Here is a 19,498-nt window from a genome sequence, read left to right on the forward strand (position 1 = left end):
ATGCTACAGTGACCTGGGGTGCGTTTCCCAAAAGCAAATATGGTCGCAAGTTATGTCGTTACCAATAGAGTTCAATGGGACTTACTACCATAGTTAGCTAACGATACTTTTGGGAAACGCACCCCTGGACGGAACTTTTGATATAGTATAGTATGTTCACTTTGTTTCAAGATAGATGGAATGAAATGCATTTCAAAGGAATTGGGAATTGATTGGATAATGAAAAGTAGATGTTGTGTACCATAACAAAGCCAGACTAAATGAAAAAATTGCTAAAAAAAAACAAACAAAACAAAACAAAAAAACGCCCAAATATCTACTTTAAATCAGCTACCTTTTAAAAGTTTAGGGTCTTTTTTTTTGTAATTAATAAATAGTTGTTTTTCTTTTCTTTTTTTTTCTTTTTTTTTTTACAAGGACACATTAAATTGATAGTGAGAGTAAAGACATTTAATTCAATTTCAAATAAATGCTGTTTTTCTGTTAATCAAATAATCCAGAAAATGCATTAATTTATATGTATTTATTTTGAATGCATGTATGCATTTCTTTCCTATTATATTAAAATACAAAAAGGTCATTTTTAAATTGCAAATTTCACAATATTACTATTTTTACTGTATTTTCTATTAAATAGATGCAGCCTAGGTGAGTGTTACGGGATTTAGTGGTTGCAGTAAAAATAAACAAAGGATCACGAGAACGAAGTAGCATCAACACACTTTCCTTTAATGAACGTTACATAACATTAAATAACATTAAACTCAGGAAAAGACAAAGGGAGAACTGAGGACTTATAAAGGAACAAGAACAAAAGAGCAAACAAGATGATTAATACAAAACAGGTGAAAGGAATAAACGATGATTAACTAAACTAGGACAGGAAAAACCAAATAAGGGCAAACAGGAACTAAATGGAAACCAACACGTGACAGATATCGCGGGGCGGGATCAGGGGATTCCGGAAACCATGGCGGGACAGGAGACTTGGGGAGCCATGGCGGGACAGGAGACTCGGGAGGCCATGGCGGGACAGGAGACTCGGGAGGCCATGGCGGGACAGGAGACTCGGGAGGCCATGGTGGGACTGGAGACTCGGGAGGCCATGGCGGGACAGGAGACTCGGGAGGCCATGGCGGGAATGGAGACTCGGGAGGCCATGGCGGGACAGGAGACTCGGGAGGCCATGGCGGGACAGGAGACTCGGGAGGCCATGGCGGGACAGGAGACTCGGGAGGCCATGGCGGGAATGGAGACTCGGTAGGCCATGACGGATCCGGGGACTCGGGAGGCCATGTCGGATCCGGGAGCTCCGTGGACTTGGCCCTTGGCCTGGCCACACAGGCCGTGACTATATGGCCCCTCCAAACATTTTCTTGGGGAAGTTCCCTTCTGGGAGCCATTGAGGAGTGGGCACTTGAGGACGCTCTGGAGGAGCGGGCACTTTTTCTTAATATTTGTATTCTATCTAATTGCACTGTCCTTGGAGCGGACCTGACCTACATTTCACTGCTGGTTATACTCTGTATAATGGTGTATGTGACAAATAAAAATCTTGAATCTTGGATCTTGAATAAGGGCAAACAGGAACTAAACGGAAACCAACACGTGACAGTGAGATTAAGAGACTTATTTCAATAACATTAAAAAATACAATTATCCAAATAATATTATTGAAGTGCAGGTCATGGCACATGGGGTTATTTCAAGTTAATTAGGACTTTTTTTTAATTAGGAATTTACATAAATTCACCCTATATAAGGAAAATACAGAAAATACAATACTTCAGAATGATATTTTGGTCAACATTATGGAAATGTGTCAGTCTTAAAAAAATATTAAGAAGCACAACTAGTTTCAAAAGGTATTTTAAAATGTAAACTGTAAATCAACATTTCAAACTATAATATATTTCACAGCATTATTGTTTTAATGTATTTTTGATCAAATAAATGTAGCCTTGGTGAGCTTGTTTCAAAAGCAGTAAAAACTCTAATTTGGTTAGCATTATCCAATAGCCCACACAACCTAAGTGAGATCATTGTAAAAGGAAAGTTGTTGATGCTCCAAACATATTTGCAATTCCATTTGGTGCCACTAGTGGTGCAGAAACCAGTAAGCTGAGTGGAGAATGACCAGCCGAAGGTGAAGAATTATGGGGCGAAAGGGCCTGGAAAAGGTCACCTCTGGTCAGATGAGTGGGTGCAAGTGTTTATCTGTGACAGAAACATCATTAAACATGAAGAAAAACTACTCAAAGATAAGCACAGGCTTCACTTTTCCCACTGCCCACAATACTATGCACAACTGCATCAAATAATGATGTTGTCTTCAACACGGTCCAAAACACCCATTTGTAACTTTCCCAACTCCACCTTTTATTGTGCAGCACAGCATCTCAAACGCTGCCTGAAGATGCTGCATGACCATGGGGTCCGTCCTTGTGGTCTGATTAGTTATTGAAGTTATTGAACTGAAGACCCAATTAGAATAATCCCTTCTTCTCGGTGTTAGTCAGAACCACATGTTTGGACGCACCGAGGAGAACAGAGAAACAATGAAAGAGGGAGAGGTGGGAAATTCCAACTGTACTGCTGACAAATGAAAATCCACAGAGGAAGAGTACGAATAACAAAGACAAATGTTAAGTTCAGACACACAGACGTTAGTTTAATGAGCAGATGTTGTAATTTGGAAGGAGATAATGTTTCAGTCTGTTCTGAGATTTCACCCTTGAAGTTCCTTTTGGAAATAGTATTTTAGCCAGTATTTGGAGCATGAAAGAGCAGTGAAAAGGGAAAAATGGGAAATACTGCATGATGGGAATATGTCACCGTTTAGCATAAAATATTGCATAAAACAAAAAGGGCAGCTTTTTGCTAACCAGCTAGTTAAAGCAACATTTAATTATTAACATTTATTTTCAACATACTGTATATGGACAGCATCTGAGGGTCCACTTGGACTTACTAATGTAAAAACAATTGAGAAACATGTTTACAGTAATGAACGTCTAGCAGGCAAGTGGAGCAGAAAGTTTAAAAGCAACACTGTTAAAAGCATTTATATTAATTATTAAAGCAAAATAAAATAAAAAACTGTTATTTGAATAGTCCAGTTGTATAAAATGCATTTTGTTGAGGAGAGACTGTGATCAGAGCTTGGTGATGTCCAATCTGCATAGACCTTTGCTCCATTAAAACCAAGGCTATCTAACAGTCAAGCACAGCTAGAGAATCCTATGCATGAGTTCATATAGACTAAAACTGATCATACTAATAGAACAGTTAGTATAACTGTGAAATATTCCTTTAATACAATAATAATAATAAAGTATAATAATGCAATATTCTCCTAAAAATGAAGTGAGAAGATACATGTAGAAGGAGCTCTGAAGTTCCACTCTTAAAAATAAAGGTTCTCTCTTGGCATTGATGGTTCTATGATGAACCTTTAACATCCATGGAACTTTCCATTCCACAAAATGTTCTTTATAGTTGAAAAAAGCTATTTACACTAAGAAAAACATGGTTCCTTTAAGAACTGCTCACTGAAAGGTTCTTTTGGAAGCCAAAAATTGTTCTTCTATGGCATCGCTGCGAAAACCCTCTTTTGGAACCCTAATTTTTAAAAGTCTATCCAGCTTCTTTTTTTTTTTTTTACAATGCAAAAGTAAGCAGTTTTCTGTGAATGTGTGAGACTTCAGATTCTTCAGCCAGAAATAACGAGAAGAATATCAAAGTCCAGTAAAAGGTCAAAATGCTTGCGCTACAAGCCAGTGTGTTTACAACTGGTTTAACAAACAGTGTGCGGGTTCAAGCAGCATAACAAGCTGTTTTGTACAGCTAAAAATAACTGGAAGTGAATGACAGGAAGCCAGACATTTTCCCGTTTTTACAGGAGAAATCAGGTGGATAGAGGAGATAGAATAACTGTGAAATACAATAGTATAATACTATTATAATATAGCCTAGTATAATAATACAATATTCATCTAAAAGAACTGAGAAACTGCATGTACAAGGCACTCTGAAGTTTCATTACACTCTTAAAAATAAAGGTTGCTTATTGCCATCTATTGTTCCATAAAGAACTTATAAAGGGGACTATTATGCAAAAATCACTTTTATAAGGTATTTGAGCACAGTTGTTTGGCCGCAGTGTGTGAAAACACCCAGCCTGTAATGGTACAAATCCACCCACTCATTTTTTTATAATCTAAAAAAAATCATAGTCTCTCAGAATGAGCTGTTTCAGATTCTCCCTCTGTTCACGTCACCGAGGGGAGAAAGTCTCACCCATTAGTGATGCTGCCCTATAGACACAGCCCTGAGTGAGAATAGCAGCTGAGGACACTGTGGTTAAGTTTCATTGTCTAAGGAAATGTCCTGGAAAAAATACGTGTAGGGATCAATACCAATGCTTCGTGTGTGAACTTCAGCTCCAGACAAAGTAAGTTTCATGCGTTTGTTTTCCAAATTGCCATTCTGAAAGAGCTTCTTGGCACTCTGTAAGGCTAATAATGCTAAAGCTACCATTGTCTCTGTCTGTTTTCACTGATGCTGCCCATGAATGATCGTGAATAGGAATGTGGTAGTTAAAAGTTGTTGAGCTCATAATCACTAGTGGGTCTTATAAAGTTTGTGATAGCATGCCATGCACCATGAGACCAGCTATGTTGTTATTTTTATCGTGCTGTGCTCCCCATCTGTGTAATTCATAAACGCGAATTTATTCTGCACAGTACAATCAGATGACTAACTTTTAAACAGAGTATGTTTTCTGTAAAGATAGCAGGCTTGTACGAATCGTGGAATGTTTATTTGCAAAGGCTAGCACTGCTAATGGAGCAGGAGCTCTTGAAGCTCCGTCCTCTTCTCCGGAAGCTCATTTACATTATAAGCAACCTACTCCAACTCAAAGCGTTTTGGCTCATACCTTAAAAGCGGCAATTTTAACAAGCTATAAAAAATTATCTGTCGGGTATTTTGTGCTAAAACTTCCCATACACACTCTGGGGATATCAGAGACTTATTTTACATCTTGTAAAAAGGAGCATAATAGGTTCCCTTTAAAATCAGTGGAACCTTTCTATTGGTTCTTTATAGTGGGAAAAAAAAAAATATTTAGATTTTCAAAATGTTCTTCACACTAAGAAAAACATGGTTCTTTTAAGACTCTGTCTTCTTTTGAGAAGCAAAAATGATTATTTTATGGCATCAACGCAAAAAGCGTCTCTTGGAACCCTGAAATCTACAGTAGAAAAAGGCTCTTTAGATTATTAAAATAATCTTAAGTAAAACTGTTTTTTTTTTTTTTTTTTTGGTTTTTAACAAAAATTGATAACTGCTCACTTGAAGGTTCTTTTGGGACTCCAAAATGGTTCTTCTATTGCATTGCTGCGAAAAGCCCCTTTATTTTTAAGAGAGTAGCTGTGTTTTGTTGTTAGAAATCAAGTGAAATACTTGTAATGGACCAATCAATGGCAATGATCTGTGTTATAATCACACCAGCTGCCAACAGACAATAGATCCTGCTGAGGACAGAAAAATCCTTGTACATTTTTGATACCATTTATGCCCCCAAATGCCATCTAATTGACTTTAAACTTTAAAGTAAGTCAGTATAAATTAAAATTAGTGTATTTTAGTGAATTCACTGAAATACCAACTATATCCATAATGCACATGATCTTAGAGAAGAATTGAAGTATCTGTCACACTTTATTCACTAAATTCAACACTATTTTTATTCAAACCACATCTTCCAGCATCAACAATCATGACTAAAACTTCACACAAAAAACTTCAGAAGCTCAAAAAGACAATATTTTCCTCATTTCGTAAAGTAAACGCTAGTGGCAAATACATTTTTGCTCCTCAGAGAGTGACGGCGAGGGGAAAAAAGCCTTAAATCAACACAAAACTAAATACATTGTGTTTGCACAGGAGTTCCTCTTCATACATTATTTCAACTGACAGGCACACATTTCTGCCAGAATGCAGTATTATGCTCTTCCGGTTTCAGCAAAGGAGAAACTTAAGCAGCGTGACTTGTCAAAACTATGAACATTGTTGAATCAATTCAGCTTTCACATGCAGTCTTGAATCCAGTGTGCACATCGACAAAAATAATAACTGCAGAATGGTCAAGGGAAAATGTTTCCTCAAGATCAAAGCAACGATTCACGAGCCAAAAAAAGCACTCGCCTTAATGATCTGTTGGCCCCATTGTTTTTTTTTTCTTAAACGTATCAGTAAAGATCTGGCCATAGGGAGAGTTCACCTATGATAGAGTGCTATAATAAGACGGGAGGGTTAGCAAGAAGTCTAAAACAAACAGCACTTAAGAGTTTCCCGGGCGAGACATCGACTCCCAGGAAATTCCAGCGAGATCCTTATGGTCTTTCTCATCTGCAGCGGCTGCTTTATCTTATGAGGCTGACAATACGTGGGTTGAGTCACCTACTCTCAAAATTTCTCTCTCTCTAGCTGTCAACTTAATTTGCAAGAGATAGAGCGTTTCAATTAGCAAGACATTTTTCAAAAGCAAGGTCGATGATCTCTAGAGTCCCGCTCTTCTCAAATGTGAATATATGCCTCTTTTTTGCCTTTATTCGACATGATGTTGTGCTCTCAACACGTGACATCCCATCGGCCCTCATTGTTTCCCGACTTGGCGTAGGTGGCGTGTGGTTAGCGAGGGAAACACAGCCTCCAGACATGAATCCAAAAACATCATTCCTGAGACTCAGTGATGCCAGTATGAGCCCGAGGCTATGGCCGCCCAGACTCAACTACGCATGCAAATCAACCCTCCAATTTACTAACACTTGACAAGACAAGCAATGATATGTGACTGCTAGCCCACGCTAAGGACGCTTATACACCAGAGGATGCTCTGACAGGGAGCTTGACTAAAATAAATGCATAAGATCTTTGGTAAAAGATGAGTTGGTATGGAATCAAGTGAGCTGGACTTCAGAAAGCACAACTGGACAACACAGACGCCGCATAAAGAGGAGGGAGACCTTCCACCGTGTTATCAGCGTTCAGTTCAAAAGCCAGCATCTCTGATGGTATGGGGGTGCATAAGTGCATACGGTATGGGCATCTTGCATGTTTTGGAATGCACTATTAATGCTGAAAGGTATATAAAGTATTTCAGCACAATGCAAAACCACATATTGCAGCTATTACAATAGCATGGCTTCGCAGTAGACAGTTGTGGACAGTGTCCTTGAAACAAAAAGGTTGAGAAACACCGATCTGGAAAGTAGAACACTTCCAGCTCTCAGCAAAATCTCAAAACACCTTAAGAGATGCGGCTGCCCATATTTAGACTTGGACACGGACCATTTCCATTTAATCTGAATGTGTTAAGAGGCTAATATATCATTTTAATGGCAGGACTTGCATTCAAAAGCACAGAAAGACAGAAACAAAGTTTGGGAACTGGCAGAGTCAATTTCCTGTGATGCATATCCAAGCGAGGCTGAATAGAGAACGGAGTGTACCGCAATCTAATCACAGATCATTAGCAGATTAATGAGAGTCTGATTAAGCCGATCCCCGGTTCTGACCCTCATACGACTAGAAAAAAAAGACAAAATATGTAGAAAACTTTCAAAGAGCAGAGGAGACATGTTCACTATAAACTCTAATGAACTCCAGAGTTTTGACTTCTGATGCTTGTGCGTCTTTTTCTCAACACACAAGCACAAATTATGTGGGTGTTTTATTCTGACAGCACCATGGGAATCGGCAGAACGAAAGCGATCCCGCCTTAGTTTGCATTCACAAAGTTGATCCCACTGAAGTGAACGTTGCTTTGTAGTCAGCCTTTGAATTAAGGGCTTGAAATGTACCATGCCCGATGAATGCAGATGACTGGGTGACATTGCTAATGATCCACCACGTGTCTCTACTGAAGAGCTGAGCCACGTGGCTAACAGACTGCTGCTTTCTTTCGCAGGAGTTGACTTGAGCATGCTAGCGCTGAGGAGGACGAGGGAAAGGAGAAGCCGGAGGTGGAAACATGCACTGATACCTCGATCGATGTTTTGAGCAAGAGAAACAATCAATGAAAACATCAAGAGTGTTTGCAAGGTTAGAGCAGACGGTCCCGCAAAACAACGTTGGATCTGACCACAGCAATGCTTCAAAAACAATCAAATCAGACAAAACAAGACTGTTATCATCTAAGGAGGCCGAAGAAAACCCGTGTTGTTTACCTGTGCAAAAATCAACTATCTGGGTCATTGTGCGGGTGTTTGCTTGTCAAGACAAATGTATTTATATTGCACTTTTCATAATAGAGTGTAACAGTGGCTGTTGACTTTTTTCAGAGGCGATGCTTCTGGAAGTAATTATTCCATTAATTTTTCCTGGATTTTAAAAAAGTCTTCATTTAACTGCTGTGAGCCATGAACCAAACCAACCAGCTACAAGGAGAATCACAACAGTACAAACTTTGATTGGAAGCAAAGGTTTTTGAAAACTGGACAAAAGACAAAGGTACTAAACAAAGGTACCTACTGCAATCCCATGAACCATTGCGAATGACAATCAAATTAAAAATGAGAAATATACAACTATCCATTCTACAACCCGAATTCCAGAAAAGGTAGGATGTTTTCTTTTTTAATTTGAATAAAATAAAAACTAAAAGGCTTTCAAATCACATGAGCCAATATTTTATTTACAATAGAACATAGATAACATAAAAAATGTTTAAACTGAGAAATTTTTTAATTTTATGCACAAAATGCACAAAATTTTATGCTCATTTCGAATTTGATGCCTCCTACAGGTCTCAAAATGCTGAAGAGTTTGTGGTCATCTTTGACGTATTTTTCATTTAATGTTGCGCCAAATATTCTCTATAGGTGAAAGATCTGGACTGCTGGCAGACCAATTCAGCAACCGGACTCCTCTACTACGAAGCCATGCTGTTGTAATAGCTGCAGTATGTGGGTTTGCATTGTCCTGCTGAAATACACAAGGCCTTCCCTGAAATGGACTTCGTCTGGAGGGGAGCATATGTTACTCTAAAATATGTTACTTTATATACCTTTCAGCATTCATAGTGCCTTCCAAAACATGAATAGCTTCCCATATGCACTTATGCACCCCCATACCATCAGAGATGCTGGCTTTTGAACTGAACGCTGATAACAAGCCGGAAGGTCTCCCTCCTCTTTAGCCCGGAGGACACGGCGTCCGTGAATTCCAACAAGAATGTCAAATTTGGACTCTTCTGACCATAGAACACTTTTCCACTTTGAAACGGCCCATTTTAGATGAGGCTTGGCACACAGGACACGACGGCGCTTCTGGACCATGTTCACATTTGGCTTCCTTTTTGCATGATAGAGCTTTAGTTGGCATCTGCAGATGGCACGGCGGATTGTGTTTACCCACAGTGGTTTCTGGAAGTATTCCTGGGCCCATTTAGTAATGTCAATGACAGAATCATGCCGAGGAGTGATGCAGTGTCGTCCGAGGGCCCGAAGACCACGGGCATTCAACAAGGGTCTTCGGCCTTGTCCCTTACGCACAGAGAGTTCTCCAGTTTATCTGAAACTTTTGTTAATTTGACATTGAGGAATGTTGTTTACGTACTCTTTCACAGAATGGAGAGCCTCTGCCCATCATTACTTCTGAGAGACTCTGCCTCTCTAAGACATCCCTTTTATGTTAAAGACCTGATGTCAATTAACTTAATTAGTTGCTAGATGTTCTGCCAGGTGAATCTTTTCAAAATGTCTTGCTTTTTTAGCCTTTTGTTGCTCCCGTCCGAACTTTTTTTGAGACCTGTGGCAGGCAACAAGTTTTAAATGAGCTCATTTAGTGGATAAAAGTGTAAAATTTCTCCATTTAAACATTTATGTTATCTATGTTCTATTGTGAATAAAGTATTGGCTCATGTGATTTGAATGTCTTTTTAGTTTTCATTTTATTCAAATTTAAAAAACATCCCAACATTTCTGGAATTTGGGTTGTAAGTTGTTGATTGTATAAATTAAGTTTATTGCAAAATATGCATATATATACAAATGTGTCAGTGTTTTGAGTGCATGGGGAAACCGTCTTGATTACTCAGTTGCAGTGCTTTATGCGAGTGGGTGGAGCTTTGTGCTCATTGCGAGTCTGATTGGTGTATTTTTTCTCTGCAGCATTATGGGTAATGTAGTTTTAACCAGGAATCCCACTGTAAAACATAAGTTGAAATAATGCAAACTGATTGCCTCAGAGCTCACACTAAGTCTGTCTTTAAAGGTTTATAAGTTATCGTTAAAAATAAATTTCCCTATGGAGAAAAACACCACAGTTTCAAAGCACCACAGTACAGATTACAATCTGGTACTATCATGATACCATTATGGCATTTATAAACCCAAAAATCAAACAAACTTCACTGGTGTACAAAACTTGTTCCCAAAGGATGTTTTTGTCACACCTCATTAATAAATGTTTCCCCGTGTTTTACTGTGTAAATGCTTACAACTATCAGCCATAATAAGCTTTAGATTAAACTGTGGCACTTTTATAGCTCTGTGACTAATAGTTTGAATTAGGTAAGCTTTCCGCCCACTCCAGTGTCAAGGCTAAACCGGGGTCTCTGTCGCTCCCCGCGCGTTCATTTGTGTTAGTGTCGCTAATTGAGCAGGGTGGCGTGATGAAGAGAGGACACAGCTAATAAACCACTGTTACAACGCGCTAACAAAAAGGCACTTCAATGACAAAGAGCAAAAAGTCACTTGCCACAGGCACGCAGCTTGATTTTAGCAGGGTAGTTTCAGGGCATTTTGGCGTCTGGTTGGAGGTCCGTTTGGCATGCTTGAGGGCTAGCCTGATTAGCATGAGGAAACGTGATGGTTGGATCTTAAGAGAAACTTTCACAATCACAAAAAACAAAACAAAACAGATGGGCAATCAAACACATTCGGCCATGCATATCAGTGCACTGATTCTGCTCTTGTTATTAAAAGAACGAAAGATGATGTCAAACCTTTGGACCAAAACAACAAAGAAGAGAGTGAGGCTCAGCGAGAGAGAGTGAAAAGTGGTGAAATTAGGTGATGTGACAATTAGCAGTACAAGCCAGGGTTATTGTAGTTAATTAAAACGAAAACTGAAAATAAAGCTACAGATAAATAAAACTATAAAAAACTGTATTGCTACCTAAAATAAAATTGAAGATATATATATAAAAAAAATTAAAAAAATAAAAACTTCAGCCAAGGCAACATTTCTCATTTCATTTAACTTGATGTTGATGTACTGAAATAACAAAACTGAAAAAAAAAAAAATTATTAATTATTTTTTTAATAATTTCTACTTTTTACGTTTTAAGTTTTTAAAAATACCGAAATAGCTCTCTGAAATTGTGTAACATTTTCTCATTTAGGGTCATGAACATGCCTGCAAAGCGTGTACTCTTTGATGTGGTGTGGAATGCACATACAAAACTTCTATTTTAAGATTATGATGTTACCCGGGTCAATTTGACATATTTCATTGTTAAAGGCAACTGCACAGACCCAAAATATAACCAATGCATTTTGTTATTTTAGTTTCTAAACTACCCTCTGAGGGTGTTTAAATGTATGCATTTGACTTAAACTGCATTTTTCATGGTATTTTTTCTAATGTAAGAGAAGTATCACATCCGAACATTATGCATCATGGACATACTTTAGTTTTTACTAAACCTTGCAACCGATCAGACCATAAAGCAACATCCTAATAGCACACAACACCCCAGGATCACAACATGAACAACTGACAATGTCTTCAGATAATGCAAACATCTAGCTAGAATGTGAAATGCTACTCTTTCATTAATAATAATGGCATTGTGTGGAGTGCTCATGTCCTCCTAATTACTTCTACCAGACCACAGCAACAGGAAGCGAGCGAGGGACGTGTCCCAGCGGCCAGCCACAAAACAAATTGATTATATAAACGTTGGCCTGCCCGCAGGTGTCTGCACTTTTCACCGCAGGCAATCTCCTAATGGCTGAGGATCCGGCGTGTCATCGCCGTCACTGCATTTATATCCCCTACCCCTCACGAGATTGCAGCGGCCGACAGGCTGGAACCTCCCCGTGGATTGTCTCTGGGGGAATATAGCAATGGACAAACATAAAAAAAACATCTCTGAGGTTTTATTACTAAACAGCAGGGCGCCGCAGACCAGGAGGGTCATTTACTGTACGTCCTTTTTCAAAACTGCTCTATTTTATCATGCTTTCTACCTGGTGTGTGTGAAACAGAAGGGGGCCTTTTAAAGGTAAAGTTCACTCAAAAATACAAATTATGTGGTTATAAACCAACATGACTTTCTTTCTTCTGTGGAACACAAGCAATATACTTCACAGAATGTTTGTGCTCTTCTTTTCCACACGAAATATAGCAAAATAACACCATAAAATGTCCCTTTCATGTATAGAAACTTTGTCACAATCAGTCACAGTCACAAGACATGAAAACTGACGGTATTTGGCCTTAATAATATCAAAGCTGGGGCAAACATGTCAACAGAGAAGCTTAAGAGACTTCTATCAAAAGCATTAAAATACCTTACTAACCAAAAACGTTTGAATGGTTGTGTATTGCACACAGATGCAAATACAGATGGAGATTTACAGAGAAAATGGCTGAAATGTTAAAATCAAATGATATCCCTATTAATTTTCATTACTTGCAATTCAGCAATGTGAACATTTCACCCAACATTTATTTCTGACTTCTCATAATAAGTAACATCAAAATAAATGCAAAGATGGCAGAATTCAAATTTTTCTGTGAACCTTTCCTTTCAGCATCTTGTTGCATGAGATGGTTACATAAGCAACAAACAACTAAAAAGCGGTCTGCCCAAGTGCATGATGGGATGCACGGAGCGAGAGCAGACTCAGTAATGAGGGAGAATGAAGGCGCTGGTGAGAAGGATACAGGGGCTGCTGTGGAGATTTACTGAAGCTAAGCTAAAGAGATCCAGGCCGTGCGATGGAGAGAGGCCGCATGTCAGCCGGCGAGCCCCAGGGTAGAGCACCTGAGCGCAGCACACTCCCCTGCTAATGAGTGCTTGCCTCTCTGAGCCCACCAGGGACGTCCCCCGCTCCACACGCGCTCCACATCTCCCTGCACACTACAAACACTTTATAAATATCAGCCAGCGCTCCGAAAATAAATCAGACAGACCAATAGCGGCGCACCATCATTAGGATTCAACACCAGCCGATGGTGTCGTAACGCTTTAAAGTTTTCTTTCTTTCTCTCGACTTTTTGCAAGATTATGCTTCGGTGTCAGGCAAGTCAGACGGACGCCTGATTCTGTATAATTACAAGCAAATTACATTCATTACCATAATTTACATCTCATCACCAATCCAATTATTAGTTGCCCTGACCTCTGCTGAAAGATTTTTTTTAAATAATCAAACGTAGGGGAAGAGTTCTCGTTCCCTCTTCTCTTACTTTGAAGAAGAACAATCAATGCAAATTCAGAAAGACTAAAAATCTGAATGTCTGTGATTATATGCTTCAGCAGCCAAACTCAAGGACCGTCGCGCCGCTGCCGTAGCTATGATTTTGTGTTATTGCTGGAGTAATATGCTCATCTCCCTTCTCCTGAGGTCCCGGCATGATTTTGGCATATAGAATATGGCATATCAGTAATCTTGGCATGGTAAATGGAAAGCTGATAAGTCCTGTGTTGTAAAATGCTCTAAAATGATAAAAACACATATATATATATATATTCTTGTAAATGCAATGTAAATGCAATTTTTAAATCATAATGTAAATGTAAAATGAACTAATAAAGGTAAAACCATAATTAAAATAGATTTTTTTTTTTGTGTGCATTCGTTTCATTATAATGTAAATTCATACAAATTTTAAGCTTAATTCTTGATGTGCACAGACCCAAAATAGGATACAAAGAGAAGTAATGTTCCAAAACCTAATGCACTATCCTGCTGCTTTTAAGCAAGTACCAATCATGGAAAGTTACTTAAATGTTTCTTTTTCAAAAGTTCATTCCGATTGCACAATATTCCAATAAGACTATTTCCCACACCAAATACTGGGTGAAAAATTCCTTCTTAATTAGCTAAAACCACACTGAATGTAATATATATATTTTGTTGTTTGTTAAGTTGCATTCTGGGATTGAAGGATACATACTGAATCTGGTCAAACTGAAGTGCATGATGCATGAGGACGGAGCAGCCTTGGTGTTTGGAGTGCTGTTTTGGTTGGCAGCTCAATATGTTTTGGGTTTGTTTGTGTCAGTATCGACTAAAACTAGGTGAACATAATGTTCTTATACACGGGTCAAAAACAAGATATAGATATATATACATAGAAAGCATGTTAAATGCAAGTAAAGTGTCTACTTTAATGTTTCAAATAACTTTTGGGAAAAAAAGTCAAAATATGGGTGAAATTAAGTGAAATGATATGGGTGAAATGATTCCATCATCATTCAGCGTAACAGACATATTTATGTAAAATGAAACATACTTATTCTGACCAGCACTTATTGAAATATATAAAAGAATAGGCCTAAGTGATCATACTACACTTTATTCTATTTAAATGATTCTTGCTGCTAATGGGTAAAACCTAGTTGTTTGAAGGATCATGGCAAAGATTTCTAAAGATATAAAATGACACTTACTGTAATTAGTATTTTGTGGGCTGCACTGTTATCCTTAAATAGAGTTTTTTAATGTCATTTAATGATTCTTGATCTAAATATGCCTGACAATATATTTTGGTATATGAGCAATTGTTGTTGTTGTTTTTTTCTGTAAATCATGATAAAAGTGTATAATACTCACAATATAAAATATTGCGATACACTGTATATATTACAATATAAATGTATAATGCAATACAAACATAATATATTATTATTTATCAATAATAATAATCCCAACAGAGCATTCATTCTATATGCTGCAAATTTTATATAAATATATAAAACATATAGGCCTAATAACTGATTTGTGTGAACTGATTTTGCTGTCTGTTTATTCTAGTTGATAGAACTCAGTACAACACATGGAACATGTGCACAGGATCATCTGCGGTGTATTTTGGTGTAATGTTGTACAATGTTTTTCTCAAACACACACACAAATTCCTGCCAGCAGCGGTCATATGTTCTGCTTTAATTCACACAACAGGTGTGCTCGACTTCAGATCTCCCTCAGCAGAAGCTTAGAAAGCACAACAATAAATAAAATCAGTGGTTCAAATAGACAATAGAAGAGCCTGGTAACATGGGAACACAATCACCTGTAGTACTATCAGTGTGTGTGCTCTGGAAAGACACCATGCAGGACAGAAATAGAGGTGGTTTTCTTGGAGAGTAACACATGGATCAGTTCACTATTGCTCCTCTTCTGCTAACATCATGTTTCTATGCACACCACATCATAATATTAGAAACACATCCACATTCTCCAAAGCTTTATTCTTTATTCAATCACAAAATCAGGGCTAACTAATATATATTCAAATGAGGCTGTATGATGTGAACTCTTGAGTGTGTGTGGATCAGGCCGAATCAGAGCTGTCACAGTTAATCAGAGCTGTAACCTCTCTTCTCTCCACACCTGACTGAGTGTGTCTCGCTGTTCTCTAGCAGCGCTTCCCTTGACGATTTCACCTGCCCACTCAACCCCGCCTTCCTGTCAAGGTCAGTCCCCATACGTCCAGTGTCAAACACAACTTTAACAGAGCACACACTGTGCTCTATGAGCCCACACACCTCCTCTCCTCAGACAGCAGACCACTGACTGAACTACAGTTTATAAAGAAACAAGCTGATTTGTGACAAGGCAAGATTCAGGATAGTTTTTCACAACTTTTACTACTGACGGTGGTTCACAGCAAGCAAACAAACCAAATATGAGAGCAGCCTAAATGTGTCTTAACTCAAATCAGAATCTTGAAAATTAGAAACAAAATCAATACACTGACGAATAGAAGGATCAAATAAGAATTGAGAATCAGCAGATTCAAAATCAGAAACAACATCCACAGACTGATGATTAGAATTATCAAATCAGAATCAGTACTTTCAAAGTCAGAAGATTTAGATTCAGAACAGTTATAATCAATTGATTCAAAATCATTAGGAAAAACGACAGATTGACAGTCAGAAGAATCAAATCAGAAGATTCAGATTTAGGACAATGAGAATCAGTAGATTCAAAGTCGGTATCAAAATCAGCAAACTGACAATCAGAGCAAACAAATCAGAATCAGTACTTTCAAAATCAGAAGAATCAAATATTCAGAATCAGAATCAAAACCAGCAGACTGGCGAGCAGAAGAATCAAATCAGAAACAGAAATTTCAAAAACTGAAGATTAAGATTCCAAAAAAATCTGAATTACTATTCAAATCAGAAAGATTCAGAACGACAAAAATCAGTAGATTTAAAACCAGAATCAAATCAGAGTAAGTACTGTAAAAAACAGAATCAAAATATTCAACCTCAATAAAATTCAAATCCAATGCTTCAATTCAATCAAATAAAACCACAATGCTTTATCCTTATCATGTTCTCATTCGGTGAGGATCGTGGGTATTTGCTGATGGAAATGTGTCTAGATAGGACATAATGTAATAGAGTTTGAATGGGACAGTGACTCACTGGTCCTGAGGGTGGATGGGGTGACCTCGATCTCACTGGTGGTCTGGTAGGGCTGGAATGCTGACAGGTTGCTGGAGTTGAGCTCCCCCGTGCTGAAGAGCTCTGGACTCTGGGTGCCTGTGGAGCTGGCGCTGGTGCCGTCTCCGCCATGATGAGGGTCCTGCTCCTCGTACACCGCCACCAGCTAAAGACAGACAAACAATTATGTTAATCACACTGCTTGATCTATTTGATATAACAATGTGTAAATACCCTACGATGGACCACCTTCCTATAAAATAATGCAACTAGAAATGTTTATGTATACAGAAGATATTTACTCTTTGGAAAAACAAAATTGTGATCAATCTCACGATTTATGACCAGTTTCTCTCCTTTTTTTACTATTTTTATTTTTTATAAGATACCAAAGCCTGCAACCCAAGAATTAGTCATCAAGAAACACAACTCTATCAATATTCATTTCATAGCTCTATACTGTGTGCTGTATGTCATGTATGTGCCTCTGTTTATTTAAAGGGATAGTTCACCCAAAAGTGAAAATTATGTCTTCATTTACCCACTACTTGAGGGTGTCAAGTAGTTCCAAACCTGTTATGAGTTTCTTTGTTCTGCTGAACACAAAGGAAGATATTTTGAAGAAAGTTTGTAACTAGGCTGTTTTGGGGCACCATTGACTTCCATAATAGGAAAAAAAATACTATGGAAGTCAATGGTGCCCCAGAACTGCTCTGTTTCCCACATTCTTCAGAATCTTTGTGTTCAGCAGAACAAAGACATTCCTACAGGTTTGGAACTATTGAGGGTGAGTAAATGATGACAGAATTTTCACTTTTGGGTGAACTGTCGCTTTAAGCACATTTAAGAATAAATCAAACATCTGATAGTCTCCAGAGCTATGAAAGAGCAACCTGTGAGCAATAATATTCTTCTGGGTCGACTCCTATTCTGAGAGAAAGTGAGAAATTATGATTTATACTAAGATACATTTGAAAAGAATAGTTTTATTAAATGGTGAGCACATGCACTATGGAAAAAATGGTTCGAAGGCCCCCCCCCCCCCCCCCCCCCCTGCACTGCATAATGCTTCAAAAAGGAGAAAATTGCATAGAGGAGTTAGCGGGGAGGTTAATTCATCAGCTTTTGTCCTGATTTCTGCCGACATTAACGGTTCGCACATCCACCAGAATAAATGGAACCAGCAAGTCACATGCAAGCCAACACAGAGACGCTATTGTGTGAAGCAGTTTGCGTCTGTTGATTTGTAAATGCTGGTGCTCTATGGTTTACATTTTCCTATTTACTCCTCGCTAGCAGGCAGAACTGTGACCAGGAGCCCAGTTAAATTTCTCTCTACTGTCTTTCTCGCTCAAATGGTTTATGATCAGTCTAATTTAAAGTGACCCCTCATTTGTTTCTTTGGCCCAATTAAAGCATGTCAAATAAATGCCCTTAAGACAACGATGCAGCCACTGCACTGACAGACTGCTTATCACCATGACCACTGCTCGTCTCGCTAGAGACTGCCTTTCAGAGCCCCTTTTGGCTCTAAATATGTCTCCTTGCATAGATCGTGTTAGGAAAGAAAGAGAACTAAACGTTGAGAAAATATCGTCCAAAAATAATCCTAATAATATTTAGCATCTGAATAGCTGTACATTCTTGTCACAAATCTCTTGAATGACAGTTCTTGATGTTTAGATGCATGTCTGTTTGCTAATTGTGTGGCTCAGTCGTTTTCCGCACACAGTCCTCAGTTGGAGAGTCACTTCAGCCTGCACTCGTAATCAAACGGGGTATTTGTTTATAAATCACACAGTATTTATGGGGACTTAAGAGGCCCGTCTTTAGACCTAAATGCACTGAAGCTCCATGAATAGCCAGTAAACTGCAGTTTTAGCTCAAGAGTCCTCGCGGGGGGGAAATTGACAAAAACACTGCTTTTGAGAGGGTCACCATGTCCATTTCTGTACAGTGGCTTCAGGTGACCACAGGAAGATCTGAAAACTATTCTGTTCAAAATCAAAAGAATAAAATTCAGGATCAGTTTCAAAACCAGAAACAATATTGAGAGATACAGAATCAGAAGAACTGGAATCGCAATTATACAATTCAAAATCAGCAGACTGAAAAAACCGACAAAATTGAAATCAGTAGTTTTAAAATCAAAATCAGCAGTTTCAGAAGTAGGGATCAGTGCTGGGTACGTTACTTTCAAAAAGGAATTAATTACAGTTACTAATTACTTAATCAATATTGTATTTAAATTACTTTACTAATTAGTCTGAAAAGTAACAGTTACTCAGTAAGTAACTTAATTATTCAAATCGCTAATTAGGCTACAGTGCCCTCCATAAGTATTGAAACAGTAAAGAGAAAATTGCTCTGTTGGCTGTGGAGTCAAGACATTTACAAATATGATTAAAAGATGAATATGAGACAAAACTACAGAATGTCACATTTTATTATTGGGTGATTCAACACATAGATGTTTTGAAAATAGAAAGGCAAGATTAGAGTTTGCAAAAAAGCACAAAGGTGAGCCAGAAGAGTTTTGGAGCTGTGTTTATGGACCGATGAGACAACCCAACACTGGTAGGGATGGATGGATCAATAAATCAATCAATAAATCATCATATAAATAAAAAATCCGGAGAATCAGAATCAGTATACATAGATTTAAATCAAAATAAATGCTTTAAGTAGATTAAGAATCAGAATCAGAATCAATATCAGTAGAATCAGAATCAAAAGAATTGTAATCAGTAGACTGAGAATCTGAAGAATCTGAATCAGAAAATTAAAAATTGTTT

General features: G+C 38.1%; 1 protein-coding gene across 2 annotated transcripts in view; it reads right to left on the reverse strand.

The window, feature by feature from the left end:
• The window catches only part of pard3aa (par-3 family cell polarity regulator alpha, a), a 445,004-nt gene that overhangs the window by 279,439 nt on the left and 146,067 nt on the right, over positions 1-19,498 (reverse strand). For both annotated transcript variants that reach the window (XM_079409545.1, XM_079409544.1), the window contains exon 3: positions 16,686-16,869. In XM_079409545.1, the coding sequence (XP_079265671.1) occupies positions 16,686-16,869 (184 nt within the window). The remainder of the gene's footprint in view (positions 1-16,685; positions 16,870-19,498) is intronic.

The sequence above is a fragment of the Barbus barbus genome (genome assembly GCF_936440315.1).
Source record: "Barbus barbus genome assembly, chromosome: 46".
Lineage (NCBI taxonomy): Eukaryota > Metazoa > Chordata > Actinopteri > Cypriniformes > Cyprinidae > Barbus > Barbus barbus.